Source organism: Tachysurus fulvidraco, chromosome 15, assembly GCF_022655615.1.
Source record: "Tachysurus fulvidraco isolate hzauxx_2018 chromosome 15, HZAU_PFXX_2.0, whole genome shotgun sequence".
NCBI classification, from domain to species: domain Eukaryota; kingdom Metazoa; phylum Chordata; class Actinopteri; order Siluriformes; family Bagridae; genus Tachysurus; species Tachysurus fulvidraco.
Genome location: NC_062532.1, coordinates 11980876 through 12006300, shown reverse-complemented (window position 1 = coordinate 12006300; position 25425 = coordinate 11980876). Strand labels below are relative to the sequence as shown.

The window sequence follows — 25425 nt, the reverse complement described above, 5'->3', positions numbered from 1 at the left end:
ATGAAAAGCATTTAATCTTCCCTTACTCGTATATTAACACGTTTTGACTTTTAAAAAGCATAACTTTACACGTTCTTATAACTATACACATTTATACACAAGCATAATAAAAAATAAAAAAAAGCAATTTACCTTTTAATACTTGAGTTTAACATTTTCAATCATCTCTTATTTAAGTTCATTTCAGATGCTGTGCATAACGGAACGAATAAGCGCCAGCGATTGGCTGATGTCGCTGTCAATAAAAACTTCTCGCTCTCCTATTGGACACATAAAGCAGACACACCTTGTTAATATGTTGAATATGTGTTTACGCCATTAACGCTGCAGGGTTGCTCCTCTGTATATCAGTAGGATTTTATATCTGGAGATTTTCACGTTTAAAAAAAAAAAAAGATGGATATAGATGGAGAGGAACGTAAATACGGTGAGTTAAAGAGACTGAAATGAAAAAATAACGGTCTACACGAGCTATGCTAAGCTAAACACTGTTTACAGTTCCAGTGGCTTACATCAGTTTATAACTTATTTAGGAAGCCTGTTATATAAGTTTTGTGTGTTTTTTTTGTTTGACTTCGATACATAAAGAAGAAAAAAGTGTAGAGATTTTGAGAAAGGAACCAGTTACGTTGTTATTTCGGTTAAAATTAGCTCGTTTTACATCCCTACGCCGTTTAACGGTGCGCACGCGCATGTAACCGCTTTATCGACACACCCTGTGAAAATAATCGTGTGTTTGATTTGGATTTTTAAAACAAACTAACCATTTTTCAGATGCTCGTGTTTTCTGACTGTCTGTTTTTATGTTTAAACCGGTTTCCAAATGGTTAAAACTTTCCCTGACTTAGTGTTTGTGTGTTAGAGTAAAAGCAGCTCTGTTAAATTATTGTATATAAATAAACCCTTTTTAAGTTAACATATGCACCAAAGACCAAACTCAAGTAAAAACTATTTATTTCTACTAAAGAAAGTTTCGGTAGAAGGGCAGCAAATTCTTTGCAAAATGTTCTGATTACAGATTAATTGAATTGAAGAAAAAAACAGATTTTCTCAGTTGGGTTCAAGTCTAAGACCTTTCACTGTTTTCCTGATGAAGTCCTTTGCTGTCTTGTGTGAGGGTGTCTTGGGTTTAAATATTTCTCCTGATTTTTCTGTAGATTGACACAGATGGACGTTTTGGATCGTGTGCAGATCCTTTCTTCCACCACACTTTAGCTTTTCTGTCGCTTTGGTAGAAACTGTACTTTTTGTGTCCCATCATTTGGATTTTTTATTTTTATTTTTTGGTAATTCCAGTCTGACCTTCTGATTCATACCCACATTAAGTCTAGGTGAACTTTAGAGACGATGAGATTTGTAAAACGAATCTAAAACATATCACTCCTGTTAATGATTTTTCTAGTGGCTCAAACATGAAATGCCCCTTCTAGCTTACAGTTTGGACTAAAATGGTACTTCGCACTAAGGCACTTTATTAGGCACAAGTTCAAGTACTTGTTCATGCAAAAAAAAAAATGCTCTTTCAGTGATGTAAACTGTATTTCTGGTCTGATGGGCTGGTCTGTGTAACTGCTAATCTCCTGTGATTTTGACACAGTCTCCTGGGGTGGTGCAATAAAAAAACACCCTGTAACATTCAGCAGCAGTTCTGTGGACAGAAACATCTTGGTAACGAGAGAGTTCAGACACTTTTTGAGCATCTCAGCATCCTGAAACCTGAGGTAGATGAACTACAACAGCAGTAGACATTATCAGGAACCTCTTCTGTCAGCCAAGAACAGAAAGCACAGACTCACCAAAACTGTACAGTTGAAGACTCCATTGATTCAGAGAGTTACTGTGTATGCATGGTTTTCCCTATATCCCCCTGATGTTGTTTTATCTGAAAAATCCTGATTTCTGCTTAGGTACAGAGATTGTAGAGGGGTCAGAATTTGAACCTAACCTGTCTTGTATCATCAGTCCAGGCTGGAGGAGGCAATGTGATGGTGTGGGTAGAGTTTTCTTGGCAAACATTGGGCCCATTAATACCAATCAATCATTACTTCATGGCTACTTCCTGTATGATAATTCATTGACAAAATCAATTGACAAATTAACAAAGCCTGATTTGCCAGAAATACTGTGATTTGTTGGGTGTTTGTTTAGAGATTTAAGTTACTATGTTTGGAGCTCTTCTGTGCCTTTACTGTATTTAAAAGCTGCGGTATGACCATCTACACGGTGTTAGGTTAACCATGGTTTCAGAAAGACCGGCTGATTGAACTGCAGCACACTGGTTTTAAGCTGTCTGTGTGGATGTGTGGGATAACGCCTGTGTTTTGTGTGTTGAATTCTGCATTGTTGCATTATAGCTATGAAACTACTGTGAACAAAGTAATCAAGTTTTCAACATTTATAATAGAGAAAGTTCATGACTAAATCTGTCAACACAACCGGAGGGTCAAAAAGCTACATAGCAAACACTGCACAACATTTACACACCTAGTGATAACAGGGTGCACTTGAATTAATGTGGGTCAGTTTACACACTCGCAGTTTTTGAAAAGCTTTTTAATCATATGCCTCTCCTTTCTTAATTATTGTTTGTGTGTGTGTGAAAAATAAAAAAGAAGAAAATTGTTGTCTAGTTATAGTTTGTGCTCAAAAAATGAACCATAAATGATTAGTTTATTACTAGTTCATTAGATGTTCATTGACCTTTAAGGGCATCAGGAAACAACCGAGGAAACAACACGGTTCTCTTTTATAGTGCAACGTAAATAACTTGAGGAAACATCTGAGAGAGAGATGAACGAGAAAGGTTTGGGTGGTTACGACACAAAGTTGAATACTGTAAAGTGGCCTTTGTGAAAGGAAGCATGTTGACAGTGGTTAAAGTGTTTGCGTCGCACCCATTTGTGATTCTTAGGTTACTCTGGTTTCCTCCTCTAGACCAAAGACATTCGTTGGAGGCTGAGTCACATCTCTAAATTTTCTGGTGTGTGTGTATGTGTGCATCGAGGGTGTCCCCAACTGTGTGCACTTTGAGTCTTGGATAGACTCCAGGCTCTCCCTGATCCAGTGTAGGATAAACTGGATATGTGGATGAATGGATAGACAGACATTGTACACTAGTAGACTAATAGTATGTGCTGCTGCCATGGTTATAAGTAATGCAATTTGCTCTCATGGCAAATTTATATTCTGTAACAGCCCCCCATTTAATATCACATATATTAAGGAGAAAAATGATGGCCATAACTATTCATGAGTTTGTCTTGTGCCAAGTATTTCACATGTGACTGAAGATCTTTAAGTGCTAGCGTGGAAGAATGTGGAATTGATAAATGAGCTTTGAGGTCATTACTTTTAGTAGATTAGTCTATTTACCAGCAGGTTGCTGGGTAGTAACAGCTCAATATTTTAAACATCTGAATATTTTTGACTTGTTAAAAATGAATTCTTGTTAGAAGTCTTAGTGGTGTAATGTGTGTGTGTGTGTGTGTGTGTGTGTAACTTCCCCCACGCCCATTTTCACTGTACTTCAGTTAGCATGCTGTAGCGAACGTCAGTGGAGGGTCTGGTCTATTTACAGCCAGCCTAATCATAGGGATCTGAACTGGTGTCTAATTAAAGGGTATCTATTTTTTGACTTGGAGATGCTTGTGCAGATGTTTTACATTAAACCTGTATCCATTTTTTGCAAGTAATAATAATTAAGTGCAACAATAAATGAAGCAAAGCATTTCATTTTCTTTCATCTACATTGCAAATGTAATAATTAGGGTTATAAATATTTGTATAACCTTCGTGAATTATTTTTGGGTGTATGACATGTTGATGTGATGGTATATAGTTGTAATAGAAGTCTAAAATGGGTCTATTCTTAATAGCATGTTCTATCAATATACAGGGGTCATTTGCTTAGACATATGTTTTCATAGGTTTTCAATTTGCATTGCCAAGTATTTTTGGTTTCAGTTTTAAAGTGACTGTTAAGAAGGTTTCCTGTTTTCAGCACAAGCCAATTTTCCGTTTCAGCTTCCACAAGCTGGAGTCCACTTAAGAAAAAATGGTTTCCAGTTGTTTTTGGGTGTGTGCAAGCACACATTGGCTTGAACTGAGGACGTGACTAACACAATCCACCCTTTTCACCAGTTATGCCTCACTTGACTTTCCCTGGTGCACATAACAAAGAGGGCAAAACTATGGCACAAATAGAGAAGAGGTAACAAAAGGAGGAATGAAGGAAAAAAAAAGAATTAGTACAGAAAGTGAATAAAAGATGGTATATGAAAGGTTGTATAGGAAAAGTACTCACTGTGAAATCAGGGCATTTAGGCAACATTACTGTGCATGTAAGCTTAAATTAAAGCAGTCAGTAAAACTAAATGAGAATCAAACAAACATACTTGCATAGAAAAAGTTTAGAAAACACATCTAGAAGGAAGCAGGTCTTTGTGCTGTGATCATGTTTCCATATCATCAGCACACAGATGTCACGTAATAATAAACTGAACTCTATAGTACACACATTGGGGAACTGGTGACTGAATTGCCTTCGCAATCTCCTTAAACCTATTTAACTCAAATTTGGAGTCCAATTTATATCGGGTTATATTGAATGCATTTGCACTGACTATTTGTGATCATGGCTCTGTGGTTTAAAAACTAGTGAAAAGATGTTCGTGATTCAAAGCTCAGCACTACTAAGCTGCCAAAATGAATTTACTGTATAACAGTACTGCCCTGGATAACGGTGGGAGGGTTGAAAACTAATCTCTCAAAGGAACTCCGTCCCCTTGAAACGATCCCAAAATGCTAGATATCCCAAAATTAAATCTAAAACTCAAGCCAAGTGTCTATATTTATCTGTCATATGGCTTGTCCTGATTAAATGGTCAGACTGATTATCTTTGATGTTTTGTGCAGGATACACTCATCTAATCACAGTTTCTGTGCTTTCAGCACTTACATTTACATTTACATTTACAGCATTTGGCAGAACGTCTCTCTTAATAATAGTTAATAATAATATTAAATGAAGCTGTAAAACACAGACATACTTATACTTTCACTTACAGTTGCGGGGACAATAAGGCATAACGAAACTGCATTTTTCTAGGGTGGATACAGGCTAGACTGCATACACAGTAACACTCCACTTCAATGAAGCCTTGTATTACATTAGGCTGTGCGTAACACAAAGTTTCAAATGTTTCAACTAACGCTTCAAGCCAACAGCGAGGAAATGGACAAAGTAACATTAACTGAATTCGTTTTCAAGGAAAAAGGTCATGTACTATAAAGGGCAGAACAAATGAGCAACTTGGCCTTTGCTACATGGAAACCTCATTTTAAACAAGAATTCCTACAGCAACAAAGTAAATTTCGAAGGCATTCGCTGTGCAGAGAAAGAAGCCAAAACCTCTGGGACAAATCTTGCACTGGCTTGTGGGAGATGCTGCTGAGGAAAGACTACAAAGTAAGGTAGAGCGGTCCCAAATAATCCAGACACATTCATGCGGGCTTTTTTCTTTCAATAAAACAAATGTAAAGAGTCTTCTCTCTTAGAGCACACTAGAATTAATGCTGGTGCTTCAGCTGCCCAGTGTAAAAGGCTTTTGTGCCGCATGAAAAATTCAGCAAGAATCTTTTAGTGTCCACAACTGAAGACTTCATTCAGATCAACTGGGAGGAGCTTTCACTAGAGCAATTTGATTCCAGTCTCCCTGTGGACCACTGGCTGAGCTCAAAGCTGGCCAGACAACCTGCTTACAAATACTGCTGGATCATCCTTTGTGTCTAAACGGAATGAGAAAAAACTATTAAAGGAAGTGTTTATACTGTTTTTACAGTCAAAGTATAAGCAGATATAATGCAGAAATAATTAAAAGCAGTGCACTGTTTGATTCTAAATGTCCCCTTGTATCCTTTATTAAGGAAAAACACCTTATTTAATACACTTTTATAGGATCCTTAAAGTTCTACATGCACTCCTTGGGAGGGAAAATTAGGTATCTCTTGCTGAACCACTTGTCATTTCATTAAATAATGATTTCACAAAGGTATGTAATAAAATTAGGAATTTAGCACCGCATATCTGCCTCGAGTAATTACTACTGTGAGTATATTTAGACCTTACATTGTATTGAACAGAGCTTATGTTTAGAACAGAGTGGATATGAGAAGCGTGCCCAGTATGCATGTTGAAATAAAATAATGTATTATAAACCACTGACCCATGTGTGGTTGGATAGTTCAAAAGAAGCTTAATTCCATGTAAAATTACAAAGTTCTGTTATTTTTTGTTTTCAATTGAGAAAAAGGGAACAGTAAGGAAATGACTGTAGATAAATGTTGTAGAATACATGATGGAAACTAATTAAGGTGTCACTCTTTTATTATTAATAAGAAACTGGAATCGTATAAACACTTACTAAATGCTATATTGCTTTTAGAAACCGTTCTTTAAACTACTATTTAGAACTTATTATTGAGTATCCGACATTTCAGACACTCTTGCTAAAAGTTCTGTTCACTTTTAAACAGACAAAACAAAAAACACTAACACTAAAGCTATAGCTCTGCAGCTAGAAGGTTAGCAAGCTCTGCAGCTAGAGGTTAGCTAGCTCTGCAGCTAGATGTTAACCATAGATATCTATACACTAGATGTCGCCTTGGGGTCCTAAAAATGCGTCAAAACCGCCACCATCTTTGTACGGTGCTCCTTTGGTTGTTCAAACGAAATAAACCTATAAAACGGACAGCAAGGAATTACATTACACAAGTGAGAATGTGTTTTATGATATTGAATGTTAGGAAATTATATGTCTTGTTCTGTTGGTTAACGACTGCAGTTAATCCATGCTAGTTACCCATTAGTTTTTGAAAGTTAGGGAAACTGACAAGGTTTGTAGATTCTGAAGCTCTTAATAAAGATGTTAAAAATTGACCCATGCTTTTTTGCTTAAAGGTGAAAAGACCCAACTTTTATGTATGTTTTGTAAGATTCCCTTATCTGGCAAACATATTTTATTAGATTGTCCTGGACTTAACACAAGCAGAATGCTCTTTTATCAAGTTACTTCACTTAGGGACATATTTAATGACATTATGCCTTTATTACTTTATTACATACTTATTTAATGTGGCAAAAGTATTGCGGGAAAGGAATAAATTTAAGATTGAACGGTCTTTGGCACCTCAACTATCTAACTTTCACATTATGTTCCTCTTGAATTTGTGATTTGCTTCCACCTGCAAATTGCTTTGTGTATCATATTTAATCAACCACTACAATTTAAATGTTTAAATGAACATGTATAGTCACACCATTGTAGCAGTGTTGCATTCAGTAGTCTATAAGTTAAGTAGTGATTGTTCATTTGAAGATTGCTCGAGTGTGTAATAGAATGTAAGTAATAAAATTACACCTACTAGCACTATGCATTATATTATGAAACAGTTGATTATCTTAATATCAAAACCTTAAATTTTCTCTGGACTTAATGATAAATACATGGCCTTTGGAACGAACCAAAAAACAAAGTCAGAAATCGCATTCATGACGATTTATGGTTATTTTATTTCTTTGCCTACATTGACACTAATGCATTAAGAGGAGGGGGTCCCCCGTACCAAGATGGCGGCTCAATTGACCCATTCGTTCCAATGTACTGCCCTATACAAGGCGACATCTAGTGTATATATATCTATGGAGGTTAGCTAGCTCTGATTGATTTGTAAATTCATAATAAATGTGTTTCCGATGACATTGGCAGCATCGTTTTTTCGCATCATATTTTAACTCTCATACATTCATGAAAAGCCTCGACTTTCGTGTTCTCTGATGAAGTCAATAACTTTAGTAACTCGATCGATCTATGAAGCAGTTTAACGTCACGCACTCAGACGAGCGGAGTGATACAGGCGGTGAAACGTCCGTGTTCAGCGCCAAGAAATTTCCACCAATCAAATTAGTGGAACGGAAATAACATAAAACACCTGGGCTTCGTAAAACCCTTATGTTAAAAGTTTTGCAGCTTGTCTCTGTCGGTTTAAAGTCATTCGGGGCTCAGCGGCTTCTCATAATAATAGCTTAATATTCAGTATGTTAGAAGTTCGATGTGGGTTAAAAAAAATCTGCAAACTAAAAGCACGACTAACATAAGAAAGGCGCTGTTTATTACCGGTTTAACCGGTTAAATACACTGGGAGCGGCTCAGCACTGGAGCAGTGAAGAGTGAGCGCGTGTCGACCACAACAGTTAACTGACCCTTTATAATACCGCTGTAACAAACAAACAAGCAGCCCAAACTCCTACACGGAGCGCTGGGGATTGGAGAAGACTCTGGAAAAACAAAAAGCCACGAAATGCCGGAGGAAAAAGATCATTACGGGAAACATGGTAAAGTTCAGATAAAACCATGTGCTGGCTTTTCTTTAGCAGATGGAGTTTTGCTGTCGTGCCTGGTTTGATGTCAGAGTTGCAGTGTTTTTTTTGGGGCGCATTTCTTCTCGCTGTTATTTTCTCTGCTCTATATAGCATATACTCAATACTAATCGAGTTCAGGTTTTATTTCAGTCGCGTCTGTCTTGTGCAGACCTTTTTTACCTTTATGGCTTTGGGCTGGATTATAATTTAGTTAGCATTTGTGGGATGTTGGCGTTGGGTTTATATTTATGTTTCTCCAGACGTTTGAGGCTGGTTTCTAGTTTGAACGCGAGAATTAGGATTTGTGCCACGCCGCACTGGCAGACAGATTTGGATTAGGGGCTCGTGCCACTCTGCACTGGCAGAGAAATTGGGATTAGGGGCTCGTGCCAATCTGCACTGGCAGAGAAATTAAGATTAGGGGCTTGTGCCACAGCACTGGCAGAGAAATTAGGATTAGGGGCTCGTGCCAATCTGCACTGGCAGAGAAATTAGGATTAGGGGCTTGTGCCACTGCACTGGCAGAGAAAGATTAGGATTAAGGGCCTGTGCCACTCTGCACTGGCAGACAGATTTGGATTAGGGGCTCGTGCCACTCTGCACTGCATGTCTCCTTCCTGTTTTGGCAGAAAGGTTAAGAAGTAGAAACGACACTAGATAAATGTGAGTAAGTGCTACTTAAATCCGTGTGGAAAAATTAGAGTGCTGCTTGCTGAGTTTACTCTCCTGTGTACACTTGGGTTCCTCCCTTTCATTTCCTTCGATGCTTACTCACGTATTACACATAGGCATTGTGGTGGGAGTGTTTTTGATGCAAGTTATTTCCAAGTTGAAGCAGGTGACAGTTCTTGCTTAAAAATTCCCCATGTTTAAAAACAATAAAAAAAAGAAAGAAAGAAAGAAAGAAAAAACAGCAAGAAAAAATAAAAACAAATAAGGTCATGTTGACATGTTCTGACCTATTGCTCTATAGACAGTGTACACCGGATGTTGTAAATGTCTACAATTGTTGAGCTAATGGAAAAAAACAACAACTGAGGAGCAAGAAAAGGAAGTGACAAATTTAGTCATGGGTAGATGACTCTCTCTCTCTGTCTGTCTCTCTCTGTCTGTCTCTCTCTCTCTCTCTCTCTCTCTCTCTCTCTCTCTCTCTCTCTCTCTCTCTCTCTCTCTCTCTCTCTCTCTGTCTGTCTGTCTGTCTCTGTCTGTGTGCCTGTCTCTGTCGCACGATGCCCCACAGTAAGTAACTATATACAATTATAGATAAAATTTTATATTAAGAGTTTCCTTGTAAAATGGCTATTGGGATAAAGGAGAGAAAATCAGTTACAGAGCCCATGATAGATCTCACTAACTGATTTTTTAAACCCCTTTTTTAAAAGTTTAAACAAACACTTATGTTAATATTAACTGCTAGAGAAGCACTGGGGGAAAATAAAATTTGTCTTGTTTCGGGTCTGAAGCACTGTTCATGTGATGATGACATGTTCATACCTGCATGTTTCTAAGCCTTTCATTTCAAATATATTCATTTATGTATTTATTCAACTTACTGCTGTTACTTTGAGTTAGGCATACAAACTACCAAATTTCAGTGCATCTATATATTCCAATTTATTAGGAACACCTACAGTTACACGCTCAGCTAATCACGAGGCAGTACGTCAGTCAGAGTTGAGAAAGTCCTCTGTGTCTGGGTGTGGTATGGTTACTGGTATTGGTAGCAGAAAAATGGATGTAACTAAATCTTGATGCTCTTGCACCACTCTGTGGGTCTGTGCAGGAATTTTACAGACCTCCATTTGGCTCTAAAGGCATTTTGGATGCAAATTCTGCATCATTAGAGTAATATCTTAAAATCTTTGTTTTTATATGCATAAACCACAATGAACAACATTCTCTAAGCCCGGAGCCAACAAAAATATCTCTCTGGGCTTTCCCTACAAGTTAAGACCTCCCTGATAATGTTAGATCAGCGTGCATTTGTGTGTAGGTTTCTGCTTGACCACATAAGACTTTAAATATCAGTAATAATAATAATACTAATAATAATAATAATAATAATAATAATAATAATAATAATAATAATAACAATTATTATTATTATTATTATTATAATTAATAATAATTTAACAAATTTGAAACTCTTGTTCATAGGACCATTAAATAGAGCACTCGTGCATTTGTTGGCACTTTTGTTAGCAAGCCTCAATCTCATGATGCACATTATGTATTGTGAATTGTTATTTGAATCAATGCTCTGGAGCTGGTAATGTAAAAGCCGTCTGGTGCATTGTGTTCAATACTGGTGGCTGTAAGAGACAGGATAAACATATAATTGTAGCTGTGGGAAGAATATGACTCGGTGGTCAAATCTGCAATATGATCCCACTGCAGAAGGCATCTTATCCTGAGCCTATCTAGTCTTTACACTGGAATGTTGGTTGTCGGTTGTGTTGGTACAATTCGGGGTGTGGGAAAACTGATACTCATGGCCTGCATCATTATACTCCTGTTTAGGGCATAATTCATTATACTCCCATTCCTTTTTACGCTCCATTCTACAAGTTCCAACTCCTAATCCACAGGGTCAAGAAGCATTTTTTGATGAAAACTTACCTAGCTTTTCAAAGCTCACAAATGCCATGTGTATTACCACATTGAGAAATAATTGATTCAATTTCTGCCTGTTAGTTTCTGCCACTAACCGATTCAATTGATTCCATTTCTGCCAATTAGGCACATTGTAAGATTTAAGAATGCACTAAATAGCAAAAATGTTTTTAAAAAATATTTATTTCAACATTTCAACTATGGACACTTAACTAGGCTTAATTAAATAACAGGCCATTAATTAAACACAATATAACTGACAATTAGAATATTATAAACTGCTTGTATCAACCTTTTTTGTGTGTGAGGAGATCAGTGTGGTGTCAGCGAAGTGACGTAGTGTGTCATCGCATGCTTAACACAGACCAACTAATCAATAACTATTACAATCTGTTTAATAACGACTTGTAACTTTTTTTTCTTTGTGTTTATTGTATGCTTGCCAACCAATCTTTCACTTTAGCCAGAGCTGATTTTATCCTGTGTGTCTTCAAAAGCCAGACGGAAATAAACTGTAGCCTACTTGTTCAGTAAAATAACAGAGTTGGAAAGTCAGGTTGAGAAATTACACAGCCAGCAGCCCGGAGGCATTAACTGATGTGTTCACAGGCCTTGTATGGCAAATGAATGAATAAAAATAAACAGTTAAATCAAATTAGGATTAAGAAATAAGTCTGTTAATTTCTCATTTGGTAAATTTCTATAATTCCTTCTCCAGTACAAGAAAATGTCCTTGTTATTCCTGGTTATAGAACTGTACAATAATGTTAATGGATTGCATGTTATTTTTCATTGTCCTCACAGGTGAACCCAGAAAATATGACCCCAGCTTCAAAGGGCCAATCCACAATAGGTAAGAAACCCGTTTTGTTTAAGTCTTATTAACAGGAAGTGTTAATAGTGTCAGTGTTGTACTTGGTTTTTAGCTGCATGTACACAAGATGATTTCTGCATATATGCTTCATTAGTTTAGAACGTTTGCTGTGTTCATCTTTGGAAATACGGCACTCAATTCCAGGCAATTTTTGGTTTATTGTTTACCATTTAACATTAAAATGCATAAAAATGCAGTTAAATTCATCTCCTGTGTAAAAAAACAAAAAAAAAAAACTTTTCAGTATGGACTTTGAGACACAGCATATAGTTTTATTATTTTTCCATTCACATCTCCTGGCTGCATTACAGTAGGAAAATATGCATCCTATGTAATGACTAACATTCCATGGTATGGTAACCTGCCCTGGGCGATGTGCATGCTACTGGATAGAAGTTTTATCTATGTGAACAATGCTGCTTGTATAGCAATGTATGCTACAGATTGTATCTGTGTTTGTAGGGGTGGCTTTTCACAGACTGTTGAATTGCCAGCGCACTTTTAAATCCAATTTTATTTGTATTATTATTTTTTATTTGTATTATCCACACTTCTAATCTCACCCAAATTCCTAGTTGACTAGCTTAAAAAAAAAAGATTTTGAATAATGAACACACGAGTATAATTCTGTTAAATATAATAGAGATCTAAATTGCATGCTGTTTTTTCCCCCCTTTATATTAGGAAATGATGTGAATTTTCTGTTTTCCTTTACAGAGGCTGTACAGACATTATTTGCTGTATTCTTTTCATCTTGGCCATAGTTGGATATGTCGCTGTGGGCATACTAGGTGAGTCATTGCATTACTTTAAAGCTTCTAGTTTTAAAAGGCAAAAGAGATTCAGTGTTCATAGTCTTTGTATTCGTGTCTCCACCTGTACGTAGACAAAGGTAGGGGAAGACGACGTATAGGTTTATGTAATTATGGTTTTAAATAGATAATGGGCCCACGTTAATACAGTGAGCTATGTGAATAAAGACCTGTATGAAAGAATTACTAGAAAAAATACAGTGTGTACACTAAAAAAAAAAGAAAAAAATAATCTCTTTTGCGTATGGGCTGCAGTGAGTTCAGCAGGTTTCTAAATCAACCACTGTGGTTATTCCTTGTGTAGGAAGGCATGAAGTTTTAAACAACATGTCGTATCAGGGAAATGCAAATAAGAATTCACTATTGCTCAATAATTTGTAGCTTATCATGAGTTGTGCTGGCTAGTGTTTGTTTAGCAGACGTACGTGTAGCTATTCAGGAGCTTTTCGAGGAACCTTATATTTACTGCATTTATTATCATCAGTTTCATACTTATGTTTAATGAAATCAGTTAAAATATTAAAGAAGAAAGCATAACAATTCACAAACTTCATTGTTTCATGTTAAGGGCAATGCCAAGTTGAGTCTGCTTGTGGTGGAAACAGTCATGTTTATTGTTTGGCTGGACAGAGGCTCAATGGCCTAAATGCGAACCATATGAGTCAATGTGGTGCAAGTTAAGTTTAATGGGCTTCAATTCTCCAGCCTACAGACTCCTGTGGCACAACAAGGCCTCTGAGTGTAGTCTTTTCTATTCAGACTTGTACAGCACATAACTTGCATGCCATGTCATGTCTTCTGCCAATTCGAATATGTGCCTCATATTATCCCGTGTGTTTCTCAGTCCTTCAACACTTCAGAACTAAAATAGTATCATTGTGAACATTATGTAATGTTTGTGTTTGTGCATTCGGTACTCAGTTTTCTCCTCTCCTTTCCAGCATGGTCTCAGGGTGACCCTAGGAAGGTGATTTACCCCACAAACAGCAGAGGGGAATTCTGTGGTCAAGCTGGAACTCCTTTGGAGTAAGTTGAAATGCCAGACATCAGAATGTCTTCATGTTTAATGGAAACCTTGAACGTTTAAACACATGAAGAAATGAGGAGGATGTAAATGAGATATTAATTAAAAGCATTTATTTATTGTTCTGCCAGCTTTTGCACGTGTATATGAATAATCTTTGGATTGTATGTGGTGGTGTTTCAGGAAGAAGCCTTACCTTTTCTACTTTAACATTCTGAAGTGTGCCAGTCCTGTAGTCCTTCTAGAGTTCCAGTGTCCCACCACGCAGGTACATGTCCTCGTCCTCGTGTTGACTGACTACTTGATAAAATAATATACTAGTAAATGAACAGAGAAACTGTTGCTGCTGAAGCTCCATGTTAGGTTAAACTTTAAAGGGGTAAAGTTTTGTAATATTTGACACCTTAAACCTTCTAGGCTTATACTGATGTTACATTATGTCTAGTGAAGAGTCTGACTGTGCAGATTGACTTGTATGGACGAAGCAATGCATGAAATTGTCCTTTGTAAAGACTATACAGTGTGAATTATCTGTAGTTTAAATTTGAGCTTGTTTTACTTTTATATGACCTTGATAACACACTAGTGCACGGTTATGCTTCTAGAAATCTTTGTAAAATGTAACTGTTTTAGTTCATCGCTGTGGGATTCATGTCACAGTATCATTTTAGACCTGTGAAGCTAGCTGCTATCATTTTGAGGTGGTGTGATGATCCTAGCTAGGCGTATCAGTAACCAGGATACTGCTGTTAACTGTACATTCATCTCTCTTCATTTCTAGATTTGTGTGGATAAATGCCCTGAGAAATCCTTGACTCTACTAAATGCCAAAGTTAATCCCAAGGACTGGGATTACTACAAAAACTTCTGTACCGAAGACCCAGGCAACCTGGTAGGTGGAACTTGAAGGTTTAAAATTGAACAAGAAATAGTAACACATCATTTTTGTTTGCCTTTTTTTCCTACTCAGACTTTCTTGCCTGTCTGTCTGATTGTCTTTGTTGCCATTTTGCCACAGTTGATTTGACCCTTTACAGTACACCGGTTTTTCATTCTACCTGATATAAAATGAGTCAGGACACTGTTTGCTTGTAGTGTGAGATGTTTTCCTTCTGTTGAGAACTTTACACAGTATTTTAGTGGTTGAAGAGAACAGAAATGTGTTTTATAACAATTTACAATAGGATTTTAATATCTTTTGTCTTTCAGACGCCTGCTGATATCCTGACACAACGGCTTTGTCCTGCAGTGCTCATCGCTAGCAAGCCATGTAAGACTTTTATCTTTTCTTATGCTTCAGCTTTATCTTGAACAGAAATGTGTTTGTTTGTTTTTTCTCTTAGAATTTACAATGTATGTTTTACCATGAGAACATCGGCTATAAATACAGTTATCAAAACGAGGCTTTTTCTGCTTCTAGTTTTTGTGTTTATTATTTTATTTTTCCTTCCTCATCAGTCACACGGAGATGTTTCCCTGCTCTTGGCACAAAGGGGAATGAGATCACTGTGGGAAACAGTACCGATTTTCTGGATGCACAGGGCAAGTCTGTAAAGGCCAGCGACTTACTGCCTGCTGTAAAGTGAGTATACACTCAGAGTAAATACACTCACTCACAGCTAACATACCCGAATGTCTAATGTGTGTGCAAGGTATTTTTTTAATGTACAACTATTAAAGACAATAAAGGACATTAAAGACATCACTTGTGTTTGTTTTTGGTGCCTGCAGGAATGCCACAATAGTTGCTGAAACTCGAATGGTGATGATGAAGATCTTTGAGGATTTCACAGTATCATGGTATTGGATAATTCTGTAAGTAAATAATAATCTGTCTAAGAAGAATATATGGATCATTCTTAACTTAATGGTGTTCATCATTGTCATCATTCTTCACTGATGATGGTTGTGTTTCTTCAGTGGTCTGGTCATAGCGACAATCCTGAGTCTGATCTTCATCATACTGCTGAGGTTTCTGGCTGGCATCATGGTCTGGGTTATGATCATCATGGTCATCCTCGTCATAGGATACGGTAGTGTCTCCGTCTGAACAACCGAGCTACATGCTTGGGGCTAAGAAACTTGTGTGTGTGAAGTCTGTCACTATTCACTAATATAATGTTCAGTGAACAGTGGATACAGTACTGTTGCTGAATCGAGCCCTATTATATCCAGTATATACTCTCTCTGGTTACTTTAATAGCAACACCTGCACCTGTGCATGCAGTTATCCAGTTAGCCAATCATGTGGTAGCTGTACAGTACATAAAATCATGCAGTATCACAAGCTTTAGATAATGTTCATATCAATTATCATGGTTGTTGGTGCATCTGGGATTTTGACGCACTGGCGCTCTGGATTTTTATTTTTAAACTGTTCTGTGTAAAATCTAGTGTGAAGCAGTCCTTCAGGTAGAAATGCTTTGTTCATAAGAGAAAGATCAAAGAGAATGGGCAGTCAGAGCAAGGCTATGGTATCACAAATAACTACTTTTTACAACAGTTTTAAGCAAAACTGCATCTCCGAATGCAAAGCACATTGATCGCTAAGGCACATGGGCCATAACAGAAGAGAACCACATCAGGATTCCACTCCAGTCAGCCAGGAATAGCCAAATGAGGCTAAAGTTCGGAAAGATGTTGCCTGCTCTAGTTTAAATTTTTCAACAGGCCCATACCAGGAAGTCTGTATATTAACTCTATCTGCACTATTTTCTGCATTGTAATGCTGCCTCATGATTGGCTGAGGAAGCAGGTGTATAGGTGTTCTTAATAAAGTGGCTGATAAGGCTATAGTATATAAAATGTTGCTCTTGTACATCTATGACTGTCGGTGCCATTTTCCTTAATGTTTTGCTCACTTAATTTCTTTCTGTTTTTGCAGGTATCTTCCACTGCAGCATGGAGTACGTTCATCTAAAGAACACCCCTGGGGCCAACATCACCCTCAAGGAGCTGGGCTTCCAGATGGACTTGAATGTGTACCTGCATATCAGACAGACCTGGTTGGCCTTCAGTGAGTCTCCAAAGTGGAGGACCTTGTCATGACAGTGTTTTTTTTTGTTCTTTATGAGTAAAGAAAGAATTGGGGACATCTTCAGTTTGGGAATCGGGAGGCCAAGGGGTTTTAGAACAGGGATTAGCTGTGGCTCAATGTCACATGCTAAAACAGAAAGAAAACAAAACTATAACATGCTGAGTTTTCTGCTCTGTTCATCTCCACAGTAATCATTCTGGCAATAGTGGAGCTCATCATCATCCTGCTCCTAATCTTCCTCAGAAAAAGAATATTAATCGCCATCGCTCTGATCAAAGAGGCCAGCAGGTGTGTACAGTGCATTTGTTCTGTCATAACGTTCAGTCGTAAAGTCTGATATCAAATGACAAAGATTAGGTCTAGAAGCCTCCATTGCTATTATCTACTGTATATAGGTTTTAGTAACTGCTAGTTTTTAACTCTCATGGTAGAATTTCTCTCAGTAGTAATAATATTGAGCTGGTGTTATTTTGATTATAAATGCAGTATTGCCCTAGTAGAAAGATTGTTTACTTTCCAGCACCCCTTCCTTTTCTTCTTCTTTTTTTTTTTTAAGAAATACACCTCAGTGTTTTGAGTGGCGCTCTCTTCATTATCTCATCTCTTGTTAAACATAAAGGACTGTATTCGGAGAGCGAAACTAGATTCAAGATAAAGCTGAACAATTAGCATGTACAAGTAATTGAGGCTAAATTATGTCAACACCATTAACACCTTGTATATTTTACAGGGCCATCGGACATGTGATGTCATCACTGTTTTACCCTCTGTTAACCTTCCTCCTCCTATCCATAGTCATTGCATACTGGGCGATCACAGCTATGTATCCTTCAGCTCTGCTTGTTATCCTAGTCCCCATGTAGATTTTTGTCTCGTGAGCACTGATCTGTTTAAACAGTAATTGAGCAGAAGAAAAAATACAGCTCAGCAAAAGAACTGGCCTTCTGTCAGCTCAGACTTGTAAGGATTGCGAGACTTTATTTACATGTGAATGCTCATAAATATGTTTCAAGTGTTGATTGATGTTAATGTAGTGGATATTGTGGCTTCTCTGTGCTTTGATATTATTATTATTATTATAATTATAATTATTATTATTATAGTAACTTGGAGCGAAAGAAAAAACAGAGGCTGGTGAGAGAACGTCATATATTTAAATGCTATAGTGTAGCTATAATGTTGAACATGTTCACTTTGGTAAGGTTATTTTTATTTATTTTTTTTGCCATATTTGTAACGCTACAAAAAAGTGCTACAAAAACAAGACCTTGACAGCTTTTGCTCAGCTTCCTCTCCACATCCAACGAGGCCGTGTACAAAGTCTTTAATCAGACTGAGTGTATTTATGCAAGGAACAGCTGCAGCCCTGAGGTGAGTGTCAGTACACTGACTGTGTCGGTTGGATGATTCTTACGTTAGAATAACTGCAGTTGATCTTAAATTTGGCATTTGTAAATTGAATACATGCCTATTGTTTGTTTGTGCAAGTTATATGGCTTTTATATCAGTCACCACTGACTGATTGTATGATAAGTGGTAAAAAGGTTTGATTCACATGAAATAATGCAGCATCGCTCTCTGACTAGGTCTCGCATTGATATTGCTCTCTCAATATCAAAAATCAGACTTGCACAAATTCTTAGCACACAAATGACTTATGCTTTTCTCAAGCTTTTATACCTGGGTGTTTTGGAGTAGATAAAACTGCAACAATGTCATGATTGAGTGCTGGTCGTGCTTGATATTGGAATTGATTGAAACATCCATACAAGTGTAGGAAATCAGATAGGAAATATAATCATTCTAATCTTTTGATTTTTTTCAGAATTATACCACCTCTGAGATGCAGAAAGAGTGCCCACAGTCACAGTGCCTTTTTGCTTTCTACGGCGGCGAATCCGCCTACCACAAGTACCTCATCTTCCTACAGTTCTACAACGTCTTCCTCTTTTTCTGGTGTGCCAACTTCGTGACAGCTTTGGGTCAGATGACCTTGGCCGGTGCCTTTGCTTCCTACTACTGGGCTTTCAACAAGTCCCACGATATGCCAGCCTGCCCAGTGTTTGCCTCATTTGGTAGAGCTCTCCGGTATGTGACTGAGTGTATGAATGTCCTTCCCCAAGTCTATAAATAGAATTGCAGTTAAACAATTACAGGATTTTGTTTGGATTATCTTGCAGCCCATCTGGCCATCCAAATGCAAGATTGTTTTGTGTTCCTTACTCGTGTTAACTCCGGTTCATACAGATCGAGGCTAATTAAAGGACCGTGCAGTGGGAGGTGTTTTCCTGGCATCATATGGGTCCAGTTCTCCTTTTAGAGCAAATAGAAGCTTCACTAGAAATTAATCTAGATCATAATTCTGACTGCTGGACTTACAAGGCAGTATTTTCATCCCGATGGCAAGAGGGATCAGTGAGCGCTTTGATGATGCTATGAAAATGGACTGAAGTGATAAACAGTGCTCTCTAATACAACCAGTAATACTGCTTTTGAGGAAATATATTTTAGTTCCTGAGGCTTGTACAGTCTCTGGCATAGTTTCACTTCTTGTATATAGTTAGCAGAATGATGCACATGGACTATTTTTAAAATAGTCTTAGCAGGTGTGGATTTAAATTTTCATATGAGTCATGATCCAATCAAGAACATCAATGTCCTTATGAAAGTCTGTTACACCAAATGTTCTAAACACTTGTATGGGCTGTGTTCACACAATTACACAACCCAGAAACCCCCAGAAATTTAACACAAGTCTTCTTACTGTGTGGTGTGTAATGGAGACTTCTTCCTGGAGAGTTTTGTACTGAAAAACATATGGCACGTTTTTTCCCACATGACATGATGGACTTTTTATCAGTCAGGGTTTTTTCTTTTTTTCATTACATCGACTAAAATCACAGATGCAATACACTACCATAATAATACAATTACACACTTCCCCTTGTAAATCCAATAGAGCATTGGTCTCCTGCTCAGAACCCATCCATCCCACTCCATTGTTATTGATAAAAGGGAGTTATGATGCTGCATAATTGGTTAGGACATCAGACCAGCTATGTATCTGTCTTCATACGTATTTATTTTTTGGTCTGTGTTTATCAGGTATCACACAGGCACTCTTGCGTTCGGTTCTCTCATCCTGGCAATCGTCCAGGTCATCAGGGTTCTGCTGGAGTACCTGGACCACAAACTAAAAGGTAAGATCCTTCATGATTTCCTTATCATCGGATTGTGTTGTACAGTTTGAAACCCATCTCATGCACGCGGAGTTTCCAACAGTTTAATTTGTCATTTAGCCGGCAAACAATGTAGAGTTTCATGAGCTGTGTGTGTTCAAGAGTTTCTGGTTTGTCTCGACAGTGGCACAGAATAAATTTGCCAAGTTTCTGCTTTGCTGCCTCAAGTGCTGCTTCTGGTGCCTGGAGAAATTCATCAAGTTCATCAACAGGAATGCTTACATCATGGTGTGTTCCTGATCCTTTTCATTTACCAAGCCTAAGCCAGTGTTTTACTGTATCTCTGTGAAATAAACATGACTTGCTGCATCCATTACCATCCTTTACATTGGACTTTATTATAATTAAAAAAAAAAAAAAAAAAAAAAAAGATTTATAGATGCAAACTATAATGGAATGGAAATGCACAAGCTTTTTTATTTATTTATTTTTTATTCGAAATTTTATTTATTTTGCTTATTTTTCTCTTCCCCACAACTCTTCAAACCTGTCACAAATTATTAGAAACTGAAATATCACGTGTCTGCTTGTGACCAATGGAAGCTAGTTCTTTAGCACTTACAGTAACTAACATGTTGGTTTAGTTTGCTAATCTAGTAACATCTGGGAATTTAAACTAGTAAGAATAGTGTAGAATCAAATATACATTATAGCACATTGAAATTCTTTCTTTGCATATCCCCACTTTTGGAGGTTGGGGTCAGAGCTTAGAGTCAGTCATGTTACGGCACCACTGCGGACACTGAGGGCCTTTATTTGGTTTAAAGCCCTAATTAATGTGTTTATACTAAAACCAATACTGGATATACAGTAGATCAGTGTGATCTGTAGCCCACAACATGTAACCAAAGTTTTGTGCGCCCTCAGGTGGCCATTTATGGTAAAAATTTCTGCACTGCAGCCCGAGATGCCTTCTTCCTGTTGATGAGAAATATGATCAGGTGAGTAAAGCAAGCAAGCAGGTGAGTAAAGCAAGCAAAATAAACAAATACAAGAGAACCTTCAAAATTTTATTCTCTCCGTTTTATTCTTTAAGGGTTGCTGTCTTGGACAAGGTCACAGATTTCTTGTTGTTTTTGGGGAAGCTCCTTATTGTGGGCATTGTAGGCAAGTGGATAGTGCTTTCGTATTTTTATATATAATAATAATAATGTCATCTATGTATAGACTACTGGCTAGCTGCAAAATATTCTTTGGCTTTATTTCGATTGTCTTATGTTGCTTTTTTTCTCCATTTTATTCTAGGCGTCCTTTCCTTCTTCTTCTTCTCTGGGAGAGCAAAAGTGGAAGTTGTACCTAATTTGAATTATTACTGGGTGCCCATGCTGGTGAGAGAATAACAGTAACACACGCTAGCATGCAGAGTCAGTTCTTTTTAGCCACTGTAATACAATTAACAAACAAAATCACCAACTTCATGTGTAATTGTAAGAAAAATGTATAAGAGCATTCATGGGGCTCGCAGTAAATGTTTAACTAGATATTGAGAATTTTATGATTTTTTTTAGTCAACTGATGAATCCACATGACAACATGTTTTTGAGCATTTCTTGTGTGTGTGTGTTTACACAGACGATCATGGTGGGCTCCTACCTTATTGCCCATGGCTTCTTCAGTGTGTATGCCATGTGTGTTGACACACTCTTCCTTTGCTTCTGTGAGTACTGGCCACATTTATACCACATTTTAAGTTATGTATACTAAGCAAACACTGAAAATCTAGGTTTATATAGATGTGTATATATTTTAGTAATATGTAAAGCCTTATCTTCTGTACCAAATGCTCCAATGCATTAAATATATACTTTAGTTTTTAAAGCTGTTGCTGGGTTACTGTTATTCTGTCAGACCAGACTATGCAAACATTGCTGGATAACAGAATGATGCCTCAGGCTCTAAAGGAAAGATTCTGCAGGGTGGTTTAACTCTTTTCACTATCTGTCTTCACTATTGAGGTGTACCATCTAACTAACATGCTTCTCAGCTGCCTTTTAGCATGATTCTGACTTTTTTCCTGTTGCTCCTTTTCTCTCTTCCTTGTTTGTCTGCCCCCTCTTCCCTTCACTCCCCTTCCCCTTCCTGTTTTCTCTGGCCACACGCCATTTAACATGAACTCACTCTCCTTTGCATTAAAATTTTTGTACTCCTCATTGTACACACTCTGACACACACGCATGAAAATTCCACCCCTGCTACACGCACTATCCTAACTTCACACACACGCACGCACACACGTAAAAGGCGAAGACCTGGAGCGCAACGACGGCTCTGCGGCTCGACCATATTACATGTCGTCTACTCTGCACGAGATCCTGTTCAAGAACGCTGAGGAGCCTGCTGACAATCCTCCAGCTTCACCTCAGGAGGAAGAGGTCCCTCTGAGAACACACAAGGCCTCCATGGAACAAGACTAGCATGTGACATCATTGAGCCTCCAAAGATTAGTCAGCACATGTTTAGCTGATGTCCTTAGATTTGTTAAAAGCACTGACTAATATGATGTAGGTTATGTGTATCTGTCGGTTGCTTCAGCCTGTTGTTATAATGTGCGATTTATTCCGTGGCAGTGGTTCATTGTGACTTTAAAGACAGAATTTGGCTGTTGCTTGAAATCACTTTTTAAACAAAGTTGCTTGCAAGCGAGACAGAACACACAACAGTCGATGCTTATGGGGCTCACAGCAACCCCACAGCAGGCATACGTCTTGAGCAGTGAATGGCATTTACCCATTGGAAATTCCCTCTTTCCCAAAAAACTTATTACAAGCTAAGGTGGAAGCATGTTGCCATATAGCTTAAACTATAGCCATTTAGAAGTGTGCTGATTCTTGTCTTTTACATGTTTTGTAAAAGAATATCTGATCATTTAGTCAGTGTATTATGCATTCTTATACCTTTATCTTTATAAATAGGCACTTCATTTGTAATCAGACTGTATATAAAGAATGCAGGGAGTAACTGCAGTGTACTTCACTATAAAATCTAGAAGTAGTAAAAGCTCCAGTATAGTATATAAAAGTACCATAGAATCTCTCAGACTTTGTTCCCCCAGTAGGCATGTCCTCAATTTATGAGAAGCACTTTACACAGCCGAAGAATGTTCGTCTGAAACATCCTGTACTATGCGGCCGTATTTTGCTACCCGTACACGAGATATACACTCACCTACCTGCCTGTTTAATAGGGACAGATATACCTCTGCTTGTTTGTAATTATTCAGGCAGCTCTTCCTGTGGCAGCGGTGCAATGCATAGCATCAGCATCCAACATTGTATATTAGTCCCCCCCACCCCCCCACCCCCATTCTGATGTTTGTTGTGAACATCATTATCTAAAGCTGTATCTACATGAGTGGATGCCCTGCACTGCTGCCACATGGTTGGCTACCTGGAAAGTTGGTGTACGGTAATGGATGTAGAATGTACACAGAACTGTGCAAAGGTCTCGGACACATGCAAAGAAAACCTGCTCTCTTAAGGATACTGCCGTGCAGTTTTATAAGGAAATCGGTTTCTTGGTTATTTCAAACATCTTGGAGAACCTCAGCTCACTTTTAGACTTTTATGCTCTTATTTGCTTAACTTTGGTAGAACCATAAAACTACCGTTTTTTTGTTTGTTTTGTATCTGAAAAGTTGCCTGTTACTTCATATACCTACAAGACATACCTACAAGACATACATACAAAACACTAAATGTCTCCCTTTAATGACAGGAGCTCAGTACTCCTGTGGTGTACCCAGGTTTATGTTCTGTCTGTGCCATGTTGTGCTGTATTTGTACAAAAGTTGCACCTGTTGACACTTGAAGATGTGGTTCAGGTTGTTTCGATAATTAAGATAATTGTGCAGTTTTTCAGCCTTATCGTGCTGCCGCTCATATAGTGATGGGAATAATACACTGCTACTTTGCTATTATGCATTTACTTTGTAGCTGTAAATGTTATATTTTTTTCTAAATGTTAATGCAAATGCCTGTTTGATTTTGAATATGGTTGATGCAGGGTATGGTTGATTTTTATTTATTTATTTTTGACTAAATGGAAGACCTTGTGGCCGAGTTTGAGGTAGGTTGAATTGCAAGAGCTGCACTTTTTCCAAACATGAAGCCTTATCCCTCCAAAGAAAGCACCACTTTGCCTTGAACTGTAGCTATAAAGAATTTGCCCTGTTTCTCTAAAAGGACTTAAAGGACTCCACTGTTCTTCTTTCCTCTTTGACCTGTCTGTTGAGAATGGTGCCTTTCAATCTGTCTATTAAAATGTATGTGTATATATATATAAGTAGTTTTTTCTTGTTGTCCTTTTAATGTCACCATGATTTTATTTGTTAGGATGCCGAGCTTATATTTACTTTTATAAATTGGATTGAAGTGCCTAGGGAAAGGCCATACTGTTTCCCTCTCACCATCTTGTTTCCTTACTTGTGTTCTGTGTCTCGCGCAGTGGAAGACCTTGAGAGGAATGACGGCAGCGCAGAGAGGCCTTACCTAATGCCCGAGTCCCTCCTTCAAGTCCTGAAAAAGAAGAACCGTTCCCAGGAAAAGTGAGGGCGCCAAAATCTGTCCAGATGCAACAGTGCACTTCAAGGCCAAAGTGTTTGTAAATGCTAAAGTTAAGTGCCTTAAAAATATGCGTGAACATGTTCACCTGCCCTGCGTGTTAAAAAAAATCAAGCCAAGCGAGCATCACTATATTCTATGCAAGTGTGGATCTCATTGTAATGGTGTTTTTTGGAGTTTTGTTACAATGTCTGTTTAAAAGCAGAATGTGTAATCAGAGGCCTTTTACTATGTAACTCTGTATTTTAACGTTATATTTTTTTACAAACTTCATGTTTAATGTTTATTTAAGGACAATCAGTGCTAAAGCTTGTATGGTGGTAAAGATAGCTTTTGGTTAGTTTACTTGGTGTTAACTTTGCTCTTGTTGGTCATGATTAACTGCCATTTTTGTTCCTTTTTTAAACTTTTCATATGTATAATAAAGATAGTAAATTGTATATTTGTCTCACTTCTTTTGTGCAGGATGAGAATCTCACTGTGAGAATGAGTGGTGTGTATTTTATCTGTTCTGTTTGTCAAGGCTGGGTCAGTTCTCAAGGTTTTTCCTGTGCTACAATCATGCAGCTGTTATATATACGTATAACCAGGATCCACCAAATGTCCATGTGGATATATGTACATAAATAATCGTACATGCACAGATTTACTTTTTGTTTGAGTATTAAAGATTAGCATTAATGAAATGTTTTCAGATTCTCTATAGCTATCTAGCTTTTCGTTAATTGGCTCTTTCTTGTTTGCTGACTGTCAGGTATATGTTAAACCAGTCATTTGTATTTCCATCGTACAAACCTGTTCCTACACTCTTCAATCAATTAGTTTTATTCCAGTCTTTAACTGGCCAG

The 25425-nt window shown here is 37.7% G+C and overlaps 1 protein-coding gene across 4 annotated transcripts; it reads left to right on the top strand.

The window, feature by feature from the left end:
• Positions 1-272: 272 nt before the first annotated feature.
• LOC113639547 (choline transporter-like protein 2) lies at positions 273-25017 on the top strand. Of its 4 annotated transcripts, none has more exons than XM_027141455.2 (22): positions 273-427; positions 11837-11885; positions 12624-12697; positions 13660-13744; positions 13926-14010; positions 14524-14634; positions 14952-15012; positions 15201-15324; positions 15474-15557; positions 15663-15775; positions 16627-16758; positions 16968-17067; positions 17510-17602; positions 18066-18150; positions 18605-18867; positions 19885-19979; positions 20143-20246; positions 20886-20959; positions 21055-21125; positions 21264-21346; positions 21591-21675; positions 22260-24534. In XM_027141455.2, exons 1-22 carry the CDS (start codon positions 397-399, stop codon positions 22430-22432), a joined length of 2175 nt encoding a protein of 724 aa, XP_026997256.1. In that variant the 5' UTR covers positions 273-396; the 3' UTR covers positions 22433-24534. The 4 variants fall into 4 exon arrangements, with proteins under 4 accessions (XP_026997256.1, XP_026997255.1, XP_026997258.1 ...); XM_027141454.2 differs by lacking the exon at positions 273-427 and adding an exon at positions 8025-8392; XM_027141457.2 differs by lacking the exon at positions 273-427 and adding an exon at positions 8031-8392 and having other exon boundaries at positions 24462-25017.
• The last annotated feature ends 408 nt before the right edge of the window (positions 25018-25425 follow it).

Excerpts from the sequence above, each read along its gene's own strand:
- LOC113639547 (XM_027141454.2), top strand. The coding sequence starts at position 8,359 with ATGCCGGAGGAAAAAGATCATTACGGGAAACATG. Across the intron at positions 14,011-14,523 it reads TCCAGTGTCCCACCACGCAG|ATTTGTGTGGATAAATGCCC; the intron begins GTACATGTCCTC and ends CTTCATTTCTAG. Across the intron at positions 21,347-21,590 it reads ATTACTGGGTGCCCATGCTG|ACGATCATGGTGGGCTCCTA; the intron begins GTGAGAGAATAA and ends GTGTTTACACAG.